Source organism: Hyla sarda, chromosome 13 (genome assembly GCF_029499605.1).
Source record: "Hyla sarda isolate aHylSar1 chromosome 13, aHylSar1.hap1, whole genome shotgun sequence".
NCBI lineage: Eukaryota > Metazoa > Chordata > Amphibia > Anura > Hylidae > Hyla > Hyla sarda.
Window position 1 is genome coordinate 9,614,943 of NC_079201.1, and position 21,082 is coordinate 9,636,024.

General features: G+C 42.9%; 1 protein-coding gene across 11 annotated transcripts in view; it reads right to left on the reverse strand.

Annotated features, from left to right (window-relative positions):
- TMC6 (transmembrane channel like 6) overlaps positions 1-21,082 on the reverse strand; it is a 50,312-nt gene that overhangs the window by 1,080 nt on the left and 28,150 nt on the right. For all 11 annotated transcript variants that reach the window (XM_056550149.1, XM_056550150.1, XM_056550151.1 and 8 more), the window contains 9 exons: positions 16,322-16,494; positions 16,155-16,236; positions 12,709-12,806; positions 10,995-11,090; positions 7,535-7,610; positions 6,762-6,895; positions 4,709-4,885; positions 2,270-2,348; positions 560-637 (listed from right to left, as the gene is read on the reverse strand). In XM_056550149.1, the coding sequence (XP_056406124.1) occupies positions 560-637; positions 2,270-2,348; positions 4,709-4,885; positions 6,762-6,895; positions 7,535-7,610; positions 10,995-11,090; positions 12,709-12,806; positions 16,155-16,236; positions 16,322-16,494 (993 nt within the window). The remainder of the gene's footprint in view (positions 1-559; positions 638-2,269; positions 2,349-4,708; positions 4,886-6,761; positions 6,896-7,534; positions 7,611-10,994; positions 11,091-12,708; positions 12,807-16,154; positions 16,237-16,321; positions 16,495-21,082) is intronic.

Consider the following 21,082-nt stretch of genomic DNA (forward strand, 5'->3'; position numbering starts at 1 on the left):
GATGTCTGCCACGGTTTCCTGCTGAGGATGGCACTGCTGTGGCCCTGTACAGGAGATCGCTTGGGGTCCCAGTGGTCGGACCCCGCCCCGAGATCTATAACTTATCCCCTATCCGAAGTACTGTATATTCCACTACAGTACTCCTTTTCATTTAATTACTCATGCCCCTCCCCTATGTAGGTAGCAAGGAGCTGTATGGGAACTGCTGAAGGTAGGTGGCCGAGTGTTGTACTCTGCTCCATTCATTGTCTATGGATCTGCCGAAGATAGCAGAGGTGAATATGCGCAACTCGCTGCTACATTTATAACAAAGAGCTGGGGTGGAGGGTCCCAGGGGTCCTTAGGTTATCTCAGACTATTATTACACAGAGTCAGTCGCACCTACACATCACCTATCCATACAGTAAACCCCAGCATACACCACCCAGATGGGCACTCCCTTTCCTTTCTGTGGGTTACTGGATAAAATGACCCAGTACAAAAGGTACATGGGCCCTGCTGACATGGTGCGACTGTACCAGCTCCCCAGGATCCCATACACGTTGGTGAGAATACTTACCTTTGGCTTTGGTGCTCGACTCTTCTTATCATAAACGGAATGAAGTCGGTTAATGAGGAAGCGTTTGTCTTCACCTTCCTACAGCAGCAGAAGAACAAGGGGAAACACAAGATGGAAACACTTAGAGGGTCCTCGCGTTCTATGTTACTTCTGTGTCCCTATCTCGGACTGCTTTTTTGCTTCTATTAGACTGGTTCTAAATAAAAAATAATAATCTTTTGATATATACATTTGTGTGTATATATATATATATATATATATTTATTTATTATATATACACTGTATATATACACTGTATATATAGCTACATTTTAGATATGTTTTACCTTACCCCCACACCCAGTCCTTTAAAAGAGGTACTCCGCACCTAGACATCTTATCCCCTATCCAAAGGATAGGGGATAAGATGTCTGATCATGGGGGTCCAGCTGCTGGGGACACCCGCGATCTCCCTGCTGCACCCGGCGTTCGTTTAGAGCGTCAGGTGCAGCTCCGAAGGCTTGTGATGTCGCGCCCACGCCCCCTCAATGAAAGTCTATGGGAGGGGGCAGAATGTTGGAGCCGGAAGCTCGTGACATCATAGCCCCGCCCCTCATTATGTTATGCCACGCCCTCTCAATGCAAGTCTATGGTAGGGGACTTGCATTGAGGGGGCTTGGCCGTGACGTCATGAACCTCCGCCCCGCACCGCCAGTCATCCGGCACGGAGCAAAGTTTGCTCAGTGCACCGGATGTCTGGGTGCCGCAGCCAAGATCGTGGGGGTCCCCAGCAGCAGGACTCCCGCGATCAGACATTTTATCCCCTATCCTTTCTATAGGGGATAAGATGTCTAGGGGGCGGAGTACCTCTTTAATTGTAATCCCGGCTCTGTTACTAAGGAGGGGACTGCTAAGAAGTGTTCCCTACAGAACAGAAAGTGTTAACTTGTTATTAGGCTTAGTGGCCAGAGTGAAAACTGCAACATTTCACATTTCAGAATTTTTATTAAAAGGGGTTATCAGGAAGAAGGAAAATTTATACTTTTTCTCACTCCAAGGGCTCAGCTATCGACTCCCTACCATCTCAGACGTACTGTATAACCTCCGGGACGAGGGGTCCGCACCGTATCACGATAATCGCAACAGCAAAAAAACAAACATACAGCTATATTTCCCACAGGTGACTCCAATCCAGGTGGAGAAACATCTCAGGAGCAACAGAACAAAATGTAAAACAAGGGTCTGAAGACTTTCTGAACGCACTGTATATTGTAACCCATCCCCCAGAACCACAGGGTGGGATCAAGAAACGGATTCATGACTTAAAGGGGAACTCCGTCCCTAGACATCTTATCCCTTATCCAAAGGATCGTGAGGGGCCCGCAGCAGCGATCTTTGTGCAGCACCTGGCGGGGGTTGTGATGTCACGGCCACGCCCCTCGTTATGTCACACCACGCCCCCTCAATGCAAGTCAATGGGAGGGGGCGTGGCGGCTGCCACGCCCCCTTCTTATAGACTTGCATTGAGGGGGGCGTGGTGTTACATCACGAGGGGTGTGCCCTTGACGTCACGACCCCTGCCGCCCGCTCCAAGCGTTTGGAACAAAATGTTCCAAACACTCAGGCGGCGGAGTACCCCTTTAAAGACAATTTTGAGCAAAAGGCACGAAGATCTCTTCTGCCTTTTCCGTCATTTTTAACGTGACCTACTATACCGCCAAAACGACTCACATTTGCAATCTGCTCCTTTAGTAACTGTATAACTCGTCTCTGTCCATTGACTATCTGGATATGGAAATAGATAACAATCCTGGGAAGAAAGAAAAGCGTTCACTGGTAACTTTCCAAACACGTGAATAATATTTTACAATCCACCATTTTTATTTTTTTATTTTTTTATAGTTGTACCTATTCGTCTATGTTCACGCTCCTGTTGTTTTTGCATTTCAAAGAAAACCTTGCTGCAGTAATTCCTTTAGCAAAGAAGTGCCAGAACTGGCAACTGGATTTGTCATGGCTTTTGTAATAATAGAAGTCATGATACCTATGTGTATGGTGGAGCAAAATACAGCAGCTCGGTAAGAAAGTGGGGGTTCCCAGTGAGTGTTCCGGACATAAAACTGGTGGGTAGGGTTGCTGAGGCATGAAAGCTTTGGAAAGTCGGAGTTTCCCAACCAGTTTGTCACCAGCTGGTGAAAAACTGCGACTCTGACATGTTTCCCTCTTCACATCTGGGTTCATCAGGGGATTAAAAGGGTACTCCGGTGGAAAACTATTTTTATTTTTTATTTTTTAAATCAACTGGTGCCAGAAAGTTAAACAGATTTGTAAATGACTTCTATGTAAAAATCTTTAACCTTCCAGTAGTTATCAGCTGCTGTATGATCCACAGGAAGTTGTTCTCTTTTTGAATTTCCTTTCTGACTGACCACAGTGCTCTCTGCTGACACCTCTGTCCATGTCAGGAAATGTCCAGGGCAGGATAGGTTTGCTATGGAGATTTGTTCCTACTCTGGACAGTTCCTAAAATGGACAGAGGTGTCAGCAGAGAGCACTGTGGTCAGTCAGAAAGGAAATTTTAAAAGAAAACAACTTCCTGTGGATCATACGGCAGCTGATAAGTACAAATCTGTTTAACTTTCTGGCACCAGTTAATTGAAGAAAAAATGTTTTCCAGTGGAGTACCCCTTTAAAAGGGTATTCCGCTGGAAAACTATGGGTTTTTTTTGTTTGTTTTTTAAATCAACTGGTGGCAGAAAGTTTAACAGATTTGTAAATTACTTCTTAATCCTTCCAGTACTTATTAGCTACTGAATACTACAGAGGAAATTATTTTCTTTTTGGAACACAGAGCTCTCTGCTGACATCACAAGCACAGTGCTCTCTGCTGACATCTCTGTCCATTTTAAGAACTGTCCAGAGTAGGAGAAAATCCCCATAGCAAACATACGCTGCTCTGGACAGTTCCTAAAATGGACAGAGGTGTCAGCAGAGAACACTGTGCTTGTGATGTCAGCAGAGAGCTCTGTGTTCCAAAAAGAAAATTGTGTTCCAAAAAGAAAATAATTTCCACTGTAGTATTCAGCAGCTAATACGTACTGGAAGGATTAAGATTTTTTTTTAATAGAAGCAATTTACAAATTTGTTTAACTTAGCACCAGTTGATTTAAAAAAAAAAAAGTTTTCCACCGGAGTACCCCTTTAATGCCCCGATGAACCCCGGATGTGAAGAGGGAAACACGTCAGAGTCGCAGTTTTACAATAGCTGGTGGCACACTGGTTGGGAAACAAGTGCCTAAGTAGTGGTAAAAGCTCACACTTTGCCTTGAATTACACTTCATACTACTAAAGTCTGGAGCACTGGAACCGACCCTTAAAATCATCTGTCATTTTAAGGCGAAGTGGAAGTGTGTCGTGGGTAAAAGAAAGCAATAGAATGGCGTGTGTAATGCATGAATGCTACTCTTTCTATTGGCTATTTTCTCTGAACCCTCCCCTGCTGCAATACAACCTAAAAGTGTCTGCTCATAGTGAACAACCCCTCGTGCAAAAAAAAACATGTACTACCATTAACCCATGTTAAAGCAAAAAGAAAATGAACAAAAAAGTTAAACAAATCAGGGCTGTCACCTTTTGCTATAAATGAGCTAAATTCATACATCAGGGGTACAGTAGATTGTATTACATCCCCAACGTGTTTCCTCCTTCAAATCTGGGATTCATCAGGGGATGTAGCACAGGACATAATCATTCAAGATAGGCATGGAAACTGATAAGAAATGTGTAAATGACCATGTATAGACCAGAGGTCCAGGTTGGATCAATCATTCAGGTCCCTGCTACAAGGACCTCCCCAAATTCTGGACCTCTTCAAAAGGGACAACCATCCCGATCATCCCATGGGGCCTGAGTGAATAGACCTACGGTATATTTTTGGTGTTTTGGACATTTTATAACAGTTTCCATGCTATCTTGAATGAACTGTTTGAACATCCATGAATTTTATTCCCTGATGAACCCCAGATGTGAAGGGGAAACATGTTGGGGCAGCATGTAATTCTTTACTGGAATTGTATGTGGGGTCATAATGCAACACCTAGGCAGCATTAGCTTAGAGTCAGCATTAGTCCTTAGAACAATACTAGGACTCCGCTGTCACCGACTACTCACAGCAGGATTCCAGCCGCCAGGAAAATGAAAAACGTGTTTTCCCAAAGGTAGTAATGTATCCAGCTGACCCAACTGAGCCGAGGATTTGACACTTCCAGCTGCTTGACATAAAACTTCCCGGCTTCATACATAGAATTCAGCGAGCGGAATGGACCACACGACTCTGAGGGCTTCACGCTAAGAGGGGACACGAAACACAAGAAATAAAGGAGATGGCGGTAGTAGGTGCACTATAGAGCAGAATATGGATCACACATGTGCACACTTGGTTCCTTTTATTCAAAATTTTTTTGCTTTACCTATCTTCAGCTGGAGTGAAGTTAAAGGGGTACTCCGTTGCGAGACATCTTATCCCCTATCCTTCGGATAGGGGATAAGATTTCTAGCAATGGAGTACCCCTTTAAATGGGTACGCCAGTGGAAAACATTTTCCAGAAAGTTAAACAGATTTGTAAATGACTTCTATTAAAAAATCTTTACCCTTCCAGTACTTATTAGCAGCTGTATGCTACAGAGGAAATTCATTTTTTTTTTATTTCTTTTTTTGTCTTGTCCACAGTGCTCTCTGCTGACACCTCTGTCCTGTGTCAGGAACTGTCCAGAGCAGGAGAAACCTATGCTGCTCTGGACAGTTCCTGATACGGACAGAGATGTCAGCAGAGAGAACTGTGGACAAGACAAAAAAAGAAATTCAAAAAGAAAATAATTTCCTCTGTAGTATACAGCTGCTAAGAAGTACTGGAAGGATTAAGATTTTTTAATAGAAGTCATTTACAAATCTGTTTAACTTTCTGGCACCAGCGGATTTAAAATAAAAAGTTTTCCACCGGAGTACCCCTTTCTTAAGGTGTGTTCACAGAGGGAAAATAAAAAAGGCCTTGTGAAGTTCCGCTGCCAGTGCAAGGGGCAGCCCTAAAGCTCCCATTGACTTTAATGGTGCTGGACTGAGCTAAAAAGTAGTGACATGTGACTTCTCTTCAGCGCCTTTCCCCTGCTACCATTGAAGTCAACAGGAGCAGGGTTTGAGACTGGTAAATAGTCGGGGCCTGTACAGACGATTGCGGGGGTCCCCGCGATCAGACATTTATCCTGTGGATAGGGGATAAAGGGTTTATAGGGGTTCTCCATTGGAAAACATTTTTTTTTTTTTTTTTTTAAATCAAGTGGTCCCAGAAAGTTAACCCTTCCAGTACTTATCAGCTGCTGTGTACCACAGAGAAGTTTTGTAGTTCTTTTCTGTCTGACCACAGTGCTCTCTGCTGACACCTCTGTCCATGTCAGGAACTGTCCAGAGTCTGAGCAAATCCCCATAGAAAACCTCTCCTGCTCCGGACAGTTCCTGACATGGACAGGGGTGTCAGCAGAGAGCAATGTGGTCAGACAGAAAGGAAATTAAAAAAGAAAAGAACTTCCTGTGGAGCATACTAGCAGCTAATAACTACTGGAAGGATTAAGATTTTTTTAATAGAAGTAATTTACAAATCTGTTTAACTTTCTGGAGCCAGTTGATAAAAAAAAAAAAAAAAAAAAAAAAATTCCAGGGGTCCCCCTTCCCTATCCTTTAGATAGAGGGGTACTCCCATGGAATTTTTTTTTTTAATCAACTGGTGCCAGAAAGTTAAACAGATTTGTAAATCACTTCTATTAAAAAATCGTAATCCTTCCAGTACTTTTTAGGGGCTGTATACTATAGAGGAAATGCTTTACTTTTTGGATTTCTCTTCTGTTTGCTGACCTCTGCTGTCCATTTTAGGAACTGTCCAGAGAAGCATATGTTTGCTATGGGGATTTTCTCCTGCTCTGGACGGTTCCTAAAATGGACAGCAGAGGTCAGCAGAGAGCACCGTGGTCATGAAATAAGAGAAATCCATAAAGAAAAGCATTTCATATATAGTATTCAGCCCCTAAAAAGTACTGGAAGGATTAAGATTTTTTAATAGAAGTGATTTACAAATCTGTTTAACTTTCTGGCACCAGTTGATTAAAAAAAAAAAAAAAAGGGTTTCCACGGGAGTAAAACTTTAACTCTTCATTGCCCATGGCTTCTACTTACGACCAGACGGTGTAGGACAGGAACACGGAAGCCCCTAAGAAGGAAGGGAAGCACAGTAGTGTCAGGAAGGCTGTGCTCATGTGGGACGCCCTCCAAGGTTTGCTCGGGGAACGACAGTTCCTCATCAAACTGGCCTGAGAAGAAAAAACAAAAGTAAAATTTTCCCACATGCACCAGTTTTGGTCAGTTTACGGCCCCATTCACACAGCAGAATTTCCAAGCGGTATCTGGTGGAAATATTCTGCTCGAAAGTTCCGTTGCAGCAGCCTCCCATTGTTTTTTTTTTTTTTTTCTCAGATATAAAATCGTTTTTTCCGCTCTATTTTAGAACCGGATTAAGATCTTATCAGATTTTTTATTTTTAACAGTAGTTTATATCTGTTTAATTGAATGCGTTTTAAATTTTTTTTTATTTATTCATTCAATTAATTCATTAAATGAATTAAATTTTTATTTTTATACACATGTGCAGTAGCTTTGGAATTGTCTAGAACAGTGGTCTTCAACCTACGGACCTCCAGATGTTGCAAAACTACAACTCCCAGAACTTTCATTGTGTGCACGGTGCAGAAGAATCCTGTTGAAAACAATAGGACTCTGCTGCAACGGAATTTCCGAGGGGAATTCTTCTGCCGGATTCCGTTTAGAAATTCTGCTGCATGAACATAGCCAAACTTTTCCGCCTATAACCAGACTGGTAACTATTGTAATTCAGTGATCTTATGAAAAATAGATACATCCAATGCGGCAAAGTGCCACAGAACGCACCCTACCTTTTTTACATAGAACAGCAGAAGCAATTTCAGAGTCTGCACAACAGGGATAATAGGACAAAACAGAACGCCCAGCCTGTCCGGGAGAGAAGAATGAGACACATGGATCAGAATACAGCCTGTCCGGGAGAGAAGAATGAGACACATGGATCAGACTACAGCCTGTCCGGGAGAGAAGAATGAGACACATGGATCAGAATGCAGCCTGTTCGGGAGAGAAGAATGAGACACATGGATCAGAATACAGCCTGTTCGGGAGAGAAGAATGAGACACATGGATCAGAATACAGCCTGTCCGGGAGAGAAGAATGAGACACATGGATCAGACTACAGCCTGTCCGGGAGAGAAGAATGAGACACATGGATCAGAATGCAGCCTGTCCGGGAGAGAAGAATGAGACACATGGATCAGAATGCAGCCTGTCCGGGAGAGAAGAATGAGACACATGGAACAGAATATACAGTGGGCAGGAGAGGTTTCCTATGTGGATATGGACAGCTCCTGACATGGACAGAGGTGTCAGCAGAGAGCACTGTGGTCAGACTGGAAAGAACTACACAACTTCCTCTGGAGCATACAGCAGCTGATAAGTACTGGAAGGATTAAGATTTTTATATCGAAGTAATTTACAAATCTGTAAACTTCCTGGAACCAGTTGACTTAAAGGGGTTATCCAGATTAAAAAAAAACTTTATTTTTTTTAATCATCAACTGGCTCCAGAAAGTTAAACAGATTTGTAAATTGCTTATATTAAAAAAACAATCCTTTCAGTACTTATGAGCTGCTGAAGTTGAGTTGTCCTTTTCTGTCTAAGTGCTCTCTGATGACACCTGTCTCGGGAACCGCCCAGAGTAGAAGCAAATCCCCATAGCAAACCTCTTCTACTCTGTGCAGTTCCCAAGACAAGCAGAGATGTCAGCAGAGAGCACTGTTGTCAGACAGAAAAGAACAACTCAACTTCAGCAGCTGATAATTATTGGAAGGATTAAGATTTTTTTTTTATAGAATTAATTAAGAAATCTGTTTAACTTTCTGGAGCCAGTTGATATATATATATATTAAAAAATAGTAGTTTTTTTCCCTGGAATTCCCCTTTAATCTATTTTTTTTTCTCAAGAGGACCCCTTTAAGTGAAAGAACACCCCCATGACCACCTACTTGACAACAAGCAAACTCAGCATCACAGAAAAAGTAGAAGAGTGCCCTCTAGAGCTGTGGCCCTCAAACTGTGGACCTCCAGCTGTTGCAAAACTACAACTCCCAGCATGCCCGGACAGCCGTTGGCTGTCCGGGCATGCTGGGAGTTGTAGTTTTGCAACAGCTGGAGGTCCACAGTTTGCAGACCACTGATATAGACAGTCCAGGGGGAGAAGGGTTTACATGTGTATGCTACATTGGTGGGAATTATGTTACCGTATCCATATGTATGGGGTGGGGTATGCGAGTACTTTTATTAGTATGTGTAATGTAAGGTGATTTGTGCGCATACTATAGGATTTACTTTGTGTTTTGCAGAATCTCAGAGTGTGGAGTCACTTACCGTATGTAGAGATATCACATCACTTTGTATCTTACAATGATCAATAAAAACAGGGCGACCAGACAAAGGTATAGAGGATATAAAAGGGAGCCTAGACCTTACCTAGTTAGCAGATTGTTTTATATTTATTTACAGTATTATTATTGTTTTGTTGTTGTACAGCATATACAGTATATCAGCCAATATTGTTTACATAGGATATAACAATAGAAATGATAAAAGATTTAAAAAAAAAACACAAACACTTTGAAATAATATTATAATAATAAATAAATACTAACAAAAATGAATGAATGAATAAATCAATGAATAAAATAAAGAATACTACTTCTACTACTACTACTAATAATAGTAAATAAATAAATATAATAACAATAAACAAATGAAATAAATACTACTACTAATAATAATAATAGTAAATAAATAAATACATAAATAAATATAATAATATAAAAACAATAAACAAATAAATAAAATAAATACTACTACTAATAATAGTAAATAAATACATAAATAAATATAATAACAACAAACAAATAAATAAAAAAAATACTACTATTAATAATAATAGTAAATAAATAAATATAACAATAAACAAATAAAATAAATACTACTACTAATAATAATAGTAAATAAATACATAAATAAATATAATAACAATAAACAAATAAATAAAATAAATACTACTACTAATAATAATAGTAAATAAATAAATAAATATAATAACAATAAACAAATAAATAAAATAAATACTACTACTACTAATAATAGTAAATAAATAAATAAATATAATAACAATAAACAAATAAATAAAATAAATACTACTACTACTACTAATAATAATAATAGTAAATAAATATATAAATGAAATAATAAAATAAAATAAATACTACTACTAATACTAATAATAATAATAACAATAATAGTAAATAAATAAATATATAAATAAAATAATAAAATAAATACTACTACTATTAATAATAATAATAATAATAATAATATTAAAAGTTAGCATAGACAGTGTATCAGACAATATTGTTACATAGGATATAGAAAAATAAATAAAAGATGAAAACACATTCACTTTGAAATAACAATAATATAATAATAAATAAATACTAACAAAAATGAATGAATAAATAAATAAATAAAAAAAGACTACTACTACTACTAATAATAATAGTAAATAAATAAATATAATAACAATAAACAGATAAATAAAATAAATACTACTACTACTACTAATAATAGTAAATAAATAAATACATAAATAAATATAATAATATAATAACAATAAACAAATAAATAAAATAAATACTACTACTACTACTACTACTACTACTAATAATAATAACAACAATAATAGTAAATAAATAAATATATAAATAAAATAATAAAATAAATACTACTACTATTATTATTATTATTATTATTATTAATAATAATAATAATAATAATATTAAAAGTTAGCATAGACAGTGTATCAGACAATATTGTTACATAGGATATAGAAAAAGAAATAAAAGATGAAAACACATTCACTTTGAAATAACAATAATATAATAATAAATAAATAATAATAAAAATGAATGAATAAATAAATAAATAAAAACTACTACTACTAATAATAATAGTAAATAAATACATACTTAAAATAAATATAATAATAAGAAAAATAAATAAATAAGTAAACTACTACTACTAATAATAATAATTAATACATTAAAAAGTTAGCATATACAGTATATCAGACAATATTGTTAAATAGGATATAGCAATAAAAATACTAAAAGATGAAAACCACTTAGAAATAAAAAAAAAAAAAATATTATAATTATTCTTAGAATTATTCTTTTTATTAGGGAGTGACCCCTACCCAGGACATTGTACATCCAGACAGACAGACAGACGTACTCACCATGCCAGTGTCTGGCCGTAGATCAGCTCCAGTACATTCCGAGCGATGTCAAACTCCGTCCGACACTTTTGTTTCAGCTTCTTCTGCAGGATTAACCTGTCATGGCGGACACGATTTGTGAACAAATGGTTAATTATTAAAATAAAAGTAAATTTAAACACTGAAACACCCTTCAGGCACGTTTCTTTTTCCCCACTTTTTCCAAAATCAAGTATATTTCCGCAGTGATTTTCCCAACATCGTGGCAATAATGGTGCTATTTTACCGCAATTGTGCAAATTATGGGAAACACGTAGAATTATTTTTACTACTATCTTGGAAAATCGCTGTAAAAACAGCCAAAATGCGGTAAGAATACAACCTGTGAACACAGCCTGAAGACTATAAATCTTCATAAAACACCTCAATTGTTTTTATAGGTCAAATCACTTTTACCTCATGGCAATACCTCTCAAAAAATGCACTTAGGAAAAAGAAATGCATCAAATTTGAACTGGCCCAATCCCCTTAGGAGTCTAATCAGTTCACCCCCAGCACCAGCACCTTAATTAAATAAACAGGTGCAGGGATCAAACACCACACCCTCAGCCAGAGAATTCATGAGAAATATAAGAACCATTCATGAACCACTTCAGTTTGGAATTGCAACTGGTATGGGGCCTATCCCATGCCTGCTCCATCAGCTACAACAGGTAAGCACAAGAGGAATGCACAAGAACCTCTACATTATTCTCTAATAATAGCCTGTGCTCCAATATACAAGCATAAATAAAAATCCTGGAGTGCTTCTTAAAGGGGTACTCCAGTGGAAAACTTTATTTTTTTAAATCAACTGGTGCCAGAAAGTTAAACAGATTTGTAAATTACTTCTATTAAAAAATCTTAATTTTTCCAGTACTTATTAGCTGCTGAATACTACAGAGGAAATTGGTGTTTTTTTGGAACACAGAGCTCTCTGCTGACATCATGACCACAGTGCTCTCTGCTGACATCTCTGTCCATTTTAGGAGCTGTCCAGAGTAGGAGAAAATCCCCATAGCAAACATATGCTGCTCTGGACAGTTCCTAACATGGACAGAAATGTCAGCAGAGAGCACTGTGGTCATGATGTCAGCAGAGAGCTCTGTGTTCCAAAAAGAAAATAATTTCCTCTGTAGTATTCAGCAGCTAATAAGTACTGGAAGGATTAAGATTTTTTAATAGACCTAATTTACAAATCTGTTTAACTACCTGACACCAGTTGATTTAAAAAAAAAAAAAAAAATAATTCAAAAAAGTTTTCCACTGGAGTAACCCTTTAAAGGGGTACTCCGCTCCTAGACATTTTATCCTCTATCCAAAGGATAGGGGATAAGATGTCTGATCACGGGGGTCCCACCGCTGGGGTCCAACACAATCTCCTTGCCGGAGGCTCGTGATGTCATTGCCACTTCCCCTCAATGCAAGTCTATGGGAGGGGGCGTGACGGACGTCACGCCCCCTCCCATAGACTTGCATTGAGGAGGCGTGGCCGTGATGTCACGAGACTCCGCCCCGCATCACCAGTCATCTGGCATGGAGCGAAGTTCGTTCAGTGCACCGGATGTCTGGGGTGTTGCAGCAAAGATCGCAGGGGTCCCTCGCCATCAGACATCTTATCCTTTATCCTTTGGATAGGGGATAAGATGTCTAGGGGCGGAGTACCCCTTTAAAGCGCCGGATCTACCGTATTTACCTCCAGAGTAGCTCTCCAAACAGCGTGTCCAGCAGATTGAATATCAGGTCCATTACCACAAAGCGAAACAGTTCCTGCCCAACAAACGTCTCCCAGCACTACAGAAGATCAGAACATAACATATTACAATGCGGTCAACTCCAGCCACATCTTTATCTTTAGCGCCAGTTCTGATAAATCACCGCAATATGTCCGTATTCCGATTTGAGGAAAATCATTCACAAGACTACATTTTAAAATGTTTCATTAATTTATCATAAAATCATTTTTTTATGCTGATCCTATTAAAAAATCTGTATATTTATTAACTTAAAGCGGTTATCCAGGAATAGAAAAACAGAGCTAATTTCTTTCAAAAAAAGCGCTCCCTGTCTGTCTCCAGGTTGTGTGTGGTATTAAAATTTGGCTCCATTCACTTCAATGGAACCAACCTGGGGACAGACGGGGAGCGGTTTTTGAAAGAAATTATCTCTATTTTTCTATTCCTGGATAACCCCTTTAATGTGAGACAAGAAAATTCTCTCTCCCCCATGAGGAAGATAGACGTCTCTTTAGTGACACCTAGTGGAGGCAGCCTCCCGATTAGTAGTAATCAATATAGAAACATCTTAAGGTTAAAGGGGTATTCCAGGAAAAAAACTTTTTTTTTATATATATATCAACTGGCTCAAGTAAGTTACACAGATTTGTAAATGACTTCTATTAAAAAATCTTAATCCTTCCAGTACTTATCAGCTACTGAAGTTGAGTTGCTCTTTTCTGTCTAAGTGCTCTCTGCTGACACGTGTCTCGGGAGCTGTCCAGAGTAGGAACAAATCCCCATAGCAAACCTCTCCTGCTCCAGAGAGTTCCTGAGACAAAGGTGTCAGCAGAGAGCACTGTGGTCAGACAGAAAACAACAACTCAATTTCATCAGCTGATAACTATTGGAAGGATTAAGATTTTTTAATAGAAGTCATTTACAAATCTGCTTAATTTTCTGGAGCCAGTTGATATACAAGAAAAAAGTATTTTCCAGGAATACCCCTTTAGAGGAGTACTCTGGTGAAAAAGAACTTATCCCCTATCAACAGGATAGGGGATATATTGCTGATCGCGGGGGGTCCGACCGCTGGGGCCCTCCGCCATCTCCAGGACGGGACCCCAGCCCTCTCAATGAGGAGCATGTGTCATCTACCGCTCCATTCATTTCTATGTGACGATGCCCGAGCGCTGTACCTGGGTCTTTTCAGAGATCCCATAGAAATGAATGGAGCACGTGCTGCAGCCGACACGCGCTCCTCACCGAGAGCTGGTGGGGGGGGGGCCCTGCAGTTGGACCCCCAGTGATCAGCTACTTATCCCCTGTCCTTTGGATAAGTTAATTGTTGCAGAAGATCTCCTTTAAAGGGGTACTCTGGTGCTGCAGCATTCTGAACATTTTGTTCTGGACGCACGGAGCGGGAGGCTGTGATCATGACGTCACGGCCACGCCCCCTCGTGATGTCACTGACACGCCCCTCCATTTATGTCTATGGGAGGAGCGTGTCAGCCGACACGCCCCCTCCCTCAGACATAAATGGAGGGGCATGATGTGACATCACAAAGGGGCGTGTCAGTGACATCACGACCACAAGAACCCAGCGTTTGTTTACAATGTTGGGTGCAGCTTAAGATGGTGGGATGTCCCCAGCAGCAGGACCCCCGCGATCAGACATGTTATGAGAAGAGTTTTTATTATTAAAGGGGTACGCCGCTGCTCAACGTTTAGAACAAACTGTTCCGAATGCTGGAGCCGGGAGCTTGTGATGTCATAGCCCCGCCTCCTCACGACATCACACCCCGTCCCCTCAATGCGAGTCTATGGGAGGGGGCAGGACGTGACATCACGAGGGGCGGGGCTATTACGTCACAAGCTCCCGACACCGCCTCCAGCGTTTGAAACAGTTTGTTCCAAACGCTGAGCAGTGGAGTACCCCTTTAAGGATTTTGGGAACTCTCGGCAAGGGTTTATATAATGCAGATAGCAATGTTTCCCAATCAGGGTGCTTCCAGCTGTTGCAAAACTAAAACTCCCAGCATGCCTGGACAGCTAAAGCTTTGCAACAGCTGGAGGCACCCTGGTTGGGAAACTCTGGCCTAGTCTGTGAATCATGAAAAGGGTTCTCTACTGTAAGAGCAGTGATGCTGTGGAACTCAACACATGATGTTATGATGGTCACTTTCTTACATTTATTTTCATTTAGTGAATCTAATCTATTATATTCAGAGCTGAAAATTTTATTTTTGGGACCTCTATCAGTTCTGCAGGATTATATGTTAAAGGGGTTATTCAGGGATCGAAAACCAGAGCTAATGTCTTCTAAAAACAGCACCACACCTGTCCTCTGGTTGTGTGTGGTATTACAACTTCGCTTCATTCACTTGGTTGTGTGGTGTCCCGGTACTGTATTGCATACAGTACCTAGTGTAGAGGTCCCCAAAGTCAGAGTAACTACGCTCAGGTAGGGTCCCCCAGGTGGGACAGCCCCTAGTCGCCTCCTCTACTCTAATTCTACAATGTTAATAAATGTACATATTTGGTAATAACGTATATTTAATATAATGTATAGTACTTACCTTGTTTAGTGTCGCAGGACTGTGACCATGTTAATATCCTCTATGGTATGTTGGAGGACCTTTGGAGGTCCTTGGGTCACGTGTTGCCCATAATCCGTTGTAATGGTGATCGACACTAGTATTGGACCAATTAGCACTAGCCCAGCCCCTGCCCATATAAGGGAGCTGTAGCCAATTATCGCTCTCTTGTGTTGCTGCTCTCGTGGATGCCGGACTAACAGGACGGATCTGCGCAACTTGCAAGGACGCGCTAGGCCTCACAACCTAACGGCCTCAGCGGAACTTAAACCGTGAGTTCTAAACTACTCCCCGCTAAAGCTAGCGTGACTACTGGACCGCAACTGAATCCCCTAAATCCAGTGGAACAGCGCATATTATCCTAAAGACTCTAAATTGCTAAAGTACCAACCTTTGTCAATCTTCAAAGAAAGCCTGCATGTATAGCAACTGTTCCGGTTATGAAGCTTGCATAAAATCTTCAGTAAAAGTTACAACTGTTTCAGCAAACTCTCCGGTTGTGTACAATCTATTATTAGATACCTCCCTATCACTCTTGGGAAGGGTGGCGGTAGGACAAGCATTACTGAGGAGCCCTCACCCTGGCGTCACGAATAGCAAGGGTTAACAAGCACCCTTTAGTTACCGCACAGCTACACTCCCGATACCCTACATCCCCCAGGCTATCACAGTTGGAACTGAGTTGCAATACCACACACATCCTGAGCACAGGGGGTGGCGCTGTTTTTGGAAGAAATCAGCTCTGTTTTTTCTTTTCCTGGATAATCCATTCAAACTAGAAGGACTTTTCCTTCAATGTTAGGTGTTGTAGGTACCACGGAAAAACATACCTTATTTTCCATGTATTTAGCTTTCCGTATGATCCAATGGTAGCACAGGACACCGAGGATGACGATCTTCAGCATAAGATTTCTGGAAGAAAAGGCAGAGAAGAGCTTAGACCGGCAGTGAGAAGGTACAGGAGCCATGAGAATCTATAGATCGAATTGTCTGTAACCTGCAAATAGCAATGTAGACGTCTAGTATGGGGGAGTCCAGCTTCTCCCAGAGTCCCAGAGCATGATACATGTACGGTAGAAGCAGGTTACATAGAGACACCGCCAACGGCAGCGGCAACAGCATGGCCTCCACTTCTGGCTGGCCTCCGGTTCTCCGTCGTTCTCGATGATCCTGCATTAAAAAAAAATAAAAAATTCATCAGAGGGGACTGTTCCCTATTTGTCTCCAGGACACTCGCGGGCCCAACCATAAATAGGCATTTTGGTGCTGACTGACTCTCTTTAAAGGGGTACTCCGCCCCTATCCAAAGGCCTATCCCCTGCCGCTGGGGACCCCCGCGATCTCCGTGCTGCACCTGGCGTTCGAGTGCAGCTTCGGAGGCTCGTGATGTCATAGCCACGCCCAGCTCGTGATGTCACGGCCACCCTCCCTCAACGCAAGTCTATGGGAGGGGGCGTGACGTCCGTCACGCCCCCTCCCATAGACTTGCATTGAGGGGACATGGCGGTGACATCACGAGCAGGGCGTGGCCGTGACATCACAAGCCTCCGCCACGCATCGCCAGTCATCTGGCATGGAGCGATGTTCGCTCCGTGCACCGGATGTCTGGGGTGCTTAACCATAAATATGCATCCAAAGGATAGGGGATAAGATGTCTGTTTGGGGGGTCCGTACCCCTCCCCCCTCGATCTCCATGGAGCACCCCACTTTCTGAAAGTTATTTTCAGAACGCTGGGTTTGAGTGCCCATGATTGTGAGGTCATAGACATGAATGGAGGGGGCATGTCGTCACGGAAATCGGCGGGGTTTTAGCGGCAAGACCCCCGCGATCAGACATGTTGGATAGGGGATAAGATGCCTAGCGGTGGAGTACCCCTTTAAGCAGTACACAGTGCCCGTTAAAATAAATGGGCTCACAGCCTCTAGGTACCCTAATTTGTCTCCTTGGTGACATGCCTTGAAACATGTTGTCATTCCACTTTTAATTTGAGGCAATTTATACTCCTTTGGGGAGATTTATCAAAACCTGTGCAGAGGAAGAGTGGTGCAGTTGCCCATAGCAACCAATCAGATTGCTTCTTTCATTTTCCACAGGCCTCTTTAGAGGCCTGTGGAAAATGAAAGAAGCAATCTGATTGGTTGCTATGGGCAACTGCACCATCTTCCTCTGCACAGGTTTTGATAAATCTCCCCCCTTGAAGCCAGGATACATATGTTCCAAGTGTAGGACCCTCCCCCCTTCCTTTTAAAATTTAAATCAAAGGGATGTATGTTTAAAGGGGTACTCCGCCGCTCAGCATTTGGAAACACTGTTTCCGAACGCTGGAGCGGGCATCGGGAGATCATGATGTCAAAGCCCCGCCCCTTTATGATGTCACACCCGCCCCCTCAATGTAAGTCCATAGACTTGCATTGAGGGGGCGGGGCATGATGACATGAGGGGGCGGGGTGTGATGACATGAGGGGCGGGGCGTTACATCATGAGGGGGCGGGGCTGTGACATCAAGAGCTCCCGACGCCGTCTCCAGTGTTCGGAACTGTTTGTTCCAAATGCTGAGCAGCGGAGTACCCCTTTAATAAAGGACAAAACATGTCCTCCAGAGGGAGAGAGGCACTTAGCGACCACCATGCAACTCTGGCCAAGTGATATCAAAAACAACTTTTGATATGTCAAACGTTTTGATCGGTCGTGGTTGTTGAGTGTCCAAACCTCCACCAATCGCTAGGTTGTGTGCTCTCTCCATTTGTTATGGACATGGAAAACGAGGAATGATATTTGTGCTTTTGCGCCCATAATTCCCCATATAGTAGACCAGGGGCGGACATATCGCCTGTGCAGCCGGTTCAGCTGCACAGGGGCCCAGCGTGGGAGGGGGCCCGGCCCGCCCTCACACGCTGGGCCGGTCCTACCATCGGACCCAGTGCACAGGGCCGCCATCAGGGGGTAAACCCATACACTTGTATGGGACCCGGAGCTTCAGGGAGGCCCGGACGTCCCTGTACTTTTTTTTTTCCGGCTAGTCAGTGAGTGACTGCGACTGTCACTCACTGACTCCTGGCTCGGTACCCGTCAGAACTATGACCGGGCCTCATAGTCTGGGGGGCCCGCAGGACTATGAGGCCCGCTCTTTCTAGGGCGCGGGCCCCTTAAGAAGTACGGCAGGGCCGGACAGGCCAGGGGCTGATGGGAGTCGACGTGCCCCGCGCAGGCACGCACGTCTACTCCAGTCACCTGACCTGTCCCGGCGCGATCTCCAGTCCAGCAGCCTCCCGACGGATCCTCCCCGTGCAGTGACACTCTGACAGGAGCAGCAGCTGCACCGAACCCCGGCAGAGTAAGTGAACGGGGTGTGTGTGTGTGTGTGTGTGTGTGTGGGGGGGGGGGGGGGGGGGGGGGTTGGATGGGGGCTATGTTGTTTGCAGACTACAATGGTGATGAGAGGTGCAGGGGAACTGGTGCTTGGGGTGTTATAGGGGTGATGAGAGGGGGGGGGGGTTATGGGGGTAATGAGAGGTGCAGGGGGTGTTATGGGGGGATGAGAGGTGCAGGGGGTGTTATGGGGGGATGAAAGGTGCATGGGGAGGTTATGGGGGTGATGAGAGGTGCAGGGGGTTATGGGGGTAATGAGAGGTGCAGGGGGTGTTATGGGGGTAATGAGAGGTGCAGGGGGGTGTTATGGGGGGGGGGGTGAGAGGTGCAGGGGGTGTTATGGGGGGGGATGAAAGGTGCATGGGGAGGTTATGGGGGTGATGAGAGGTGCAGGGGGGTTATGGGGGTGATGAGAGATGCAGGGGGGGTTATGGGGGTAATGAGAGGTGCAGGGGGTGTTATGGGGGGGATGAGAGGTGCAGGGGGTGTTATGGGGGATGAAAGGTGCATGGGGAGGTTATGGGGGTGATGAGAGGTGCAGGGGGGTTATGGGGGTGATGAGAGATGCAGGGGGGGTTATGGGGGTGATGAGAGATGCAGGGGGTGTTATGGGGGTGATGAGGGGGGGGTGTTATGGGGTGATGAGAGGTGCAGGAGGGTGTTATGGGGGTGAAGAGAGGTGCAGGGGGTTGTTATGGGGGTGGTGAGATATGCAGGGGGCATTATAATAGTGATGAGGAGAGGTGCGGGGGTTATAATAGTGATGAGGAGAGGTGCGGGGGTTATAGTAGTGATGAGGAGAGGTGTGTGGGGGGGGGTTATAGTAGTGATGAGGAGAGGTGTGTGGGGGGGTTATAGTAGTGATGAGGAGAGGTGCGGGGGGGGTTATAGTAGTGATGAGGAGAGGTGCGGGGGTTATAGTAGTGATGAGGAGAGGTGTGTGGGGGGGGGGTTATAGTAGTGATGAGGAGAGGTGTGTGGGGGGGTTATAGTAGTGATGAGGAGAGGTGCGGGGGTTATAGTAGTGATGAGGAGAGGTGTGGGGGGGGGTTATAGTAGTGATGAGAGGTGCCTGGGGGGGGGGTTATAGTAGTGATGAGGAGAGGTGTGGGGGGGTTATAGTAATGATGAGGAGAGGTGCGGGGGTGGTTATAGTAGTGTTGAGGAGAGGTTTGGCAGGGGTTATGGGGGTGATGAGGAATGATGAGGACACAGAGGATAAGAGGTATTATATTTAGTGGGTATAGTGTGTGGCAGGATTATATTTAGTGGGTACAGTGTATAGCAGTATTATATTCAGGGTACAGTGTGTGGCAGGATTATATTTAGTGGGTACAGTGTATAGCAGTATTATACTCAGGTTACAGTGTATAGCATTATTATATTCAGGGTACGGTGTGTGGCAGGATTATATTTAGTGGGCACAGTGTGTAGCAGTATTATATTCAGGGTACAGTGTATAGTATTATTATATTCAGGGTACAGTGTATAGCAGTATTATATTCAGGGTACAGTGTGTGGCAGTATTATATTTAGTGGGTACAATGTGTGGCAGTATTATATTCGGAGTACAGTGTGTGGCAGTATTATATTCAGGTTACAGTGTGTAGCAGGATTATATTTAGTGGATACAGTGTATAGCAGTATTATATTTAGTGGGTACAGTGTACAGCAGTATTGTATTCAGGTTACAGTGTCTGGCAATATTATATTTAGGGTACAGTGTGGGGCAGTATTTTATTTAGGGTACTGTGTGGGGCAGTATTATATTTAGTGGGTACAGTGAATAGCAGTATTATATTTAGTGGGTACAGTGTATGGCAGTATGCTATTCATGGTACAGTGTGTGGCAGGATTATATTCAGGGTACAGTGTGTGGCAGGATTATATTTAGTGGGTACAGTGTATAGCAGTATTATATTCAGGGTACAGTGTGGGGCAGTATTATATTTAGGTTACACTTTCTGGCAAGGTTATAATGATTATTGTCTTCATGCAGAGGATGAGGATCTGCTGACAGTGAGGAGCCAATGATGTCTGCATGTCAGACTCTGCAGAGAAGATGGAGCTGGGGGAAGACCTGGTCTCTGGACGAGATGAAGAAGAAAAGAAGACGTCACTCAGGTCACTGACATCATTGTGTGTTCTTATGACTGTCCCATCAGAGCTGTAGTCACTTGTAAGTTCTGCAGTGATGATGGGTAAAACTGTGTCCAATCTGTGTCTCTTCAGCTGTTACAAAACTACAACTCCCATTGCCTGATGCTCTCCAGACATGATGGGAGTTTTAGCTTTCCAACAGCTGGAGAACCACTTCAACCGAGGTGATCGGTGGGGGTCTCAGGCCTTGAGTTGTGTAAGGGGCCCCGAAATTTCTGATGGCAGCCC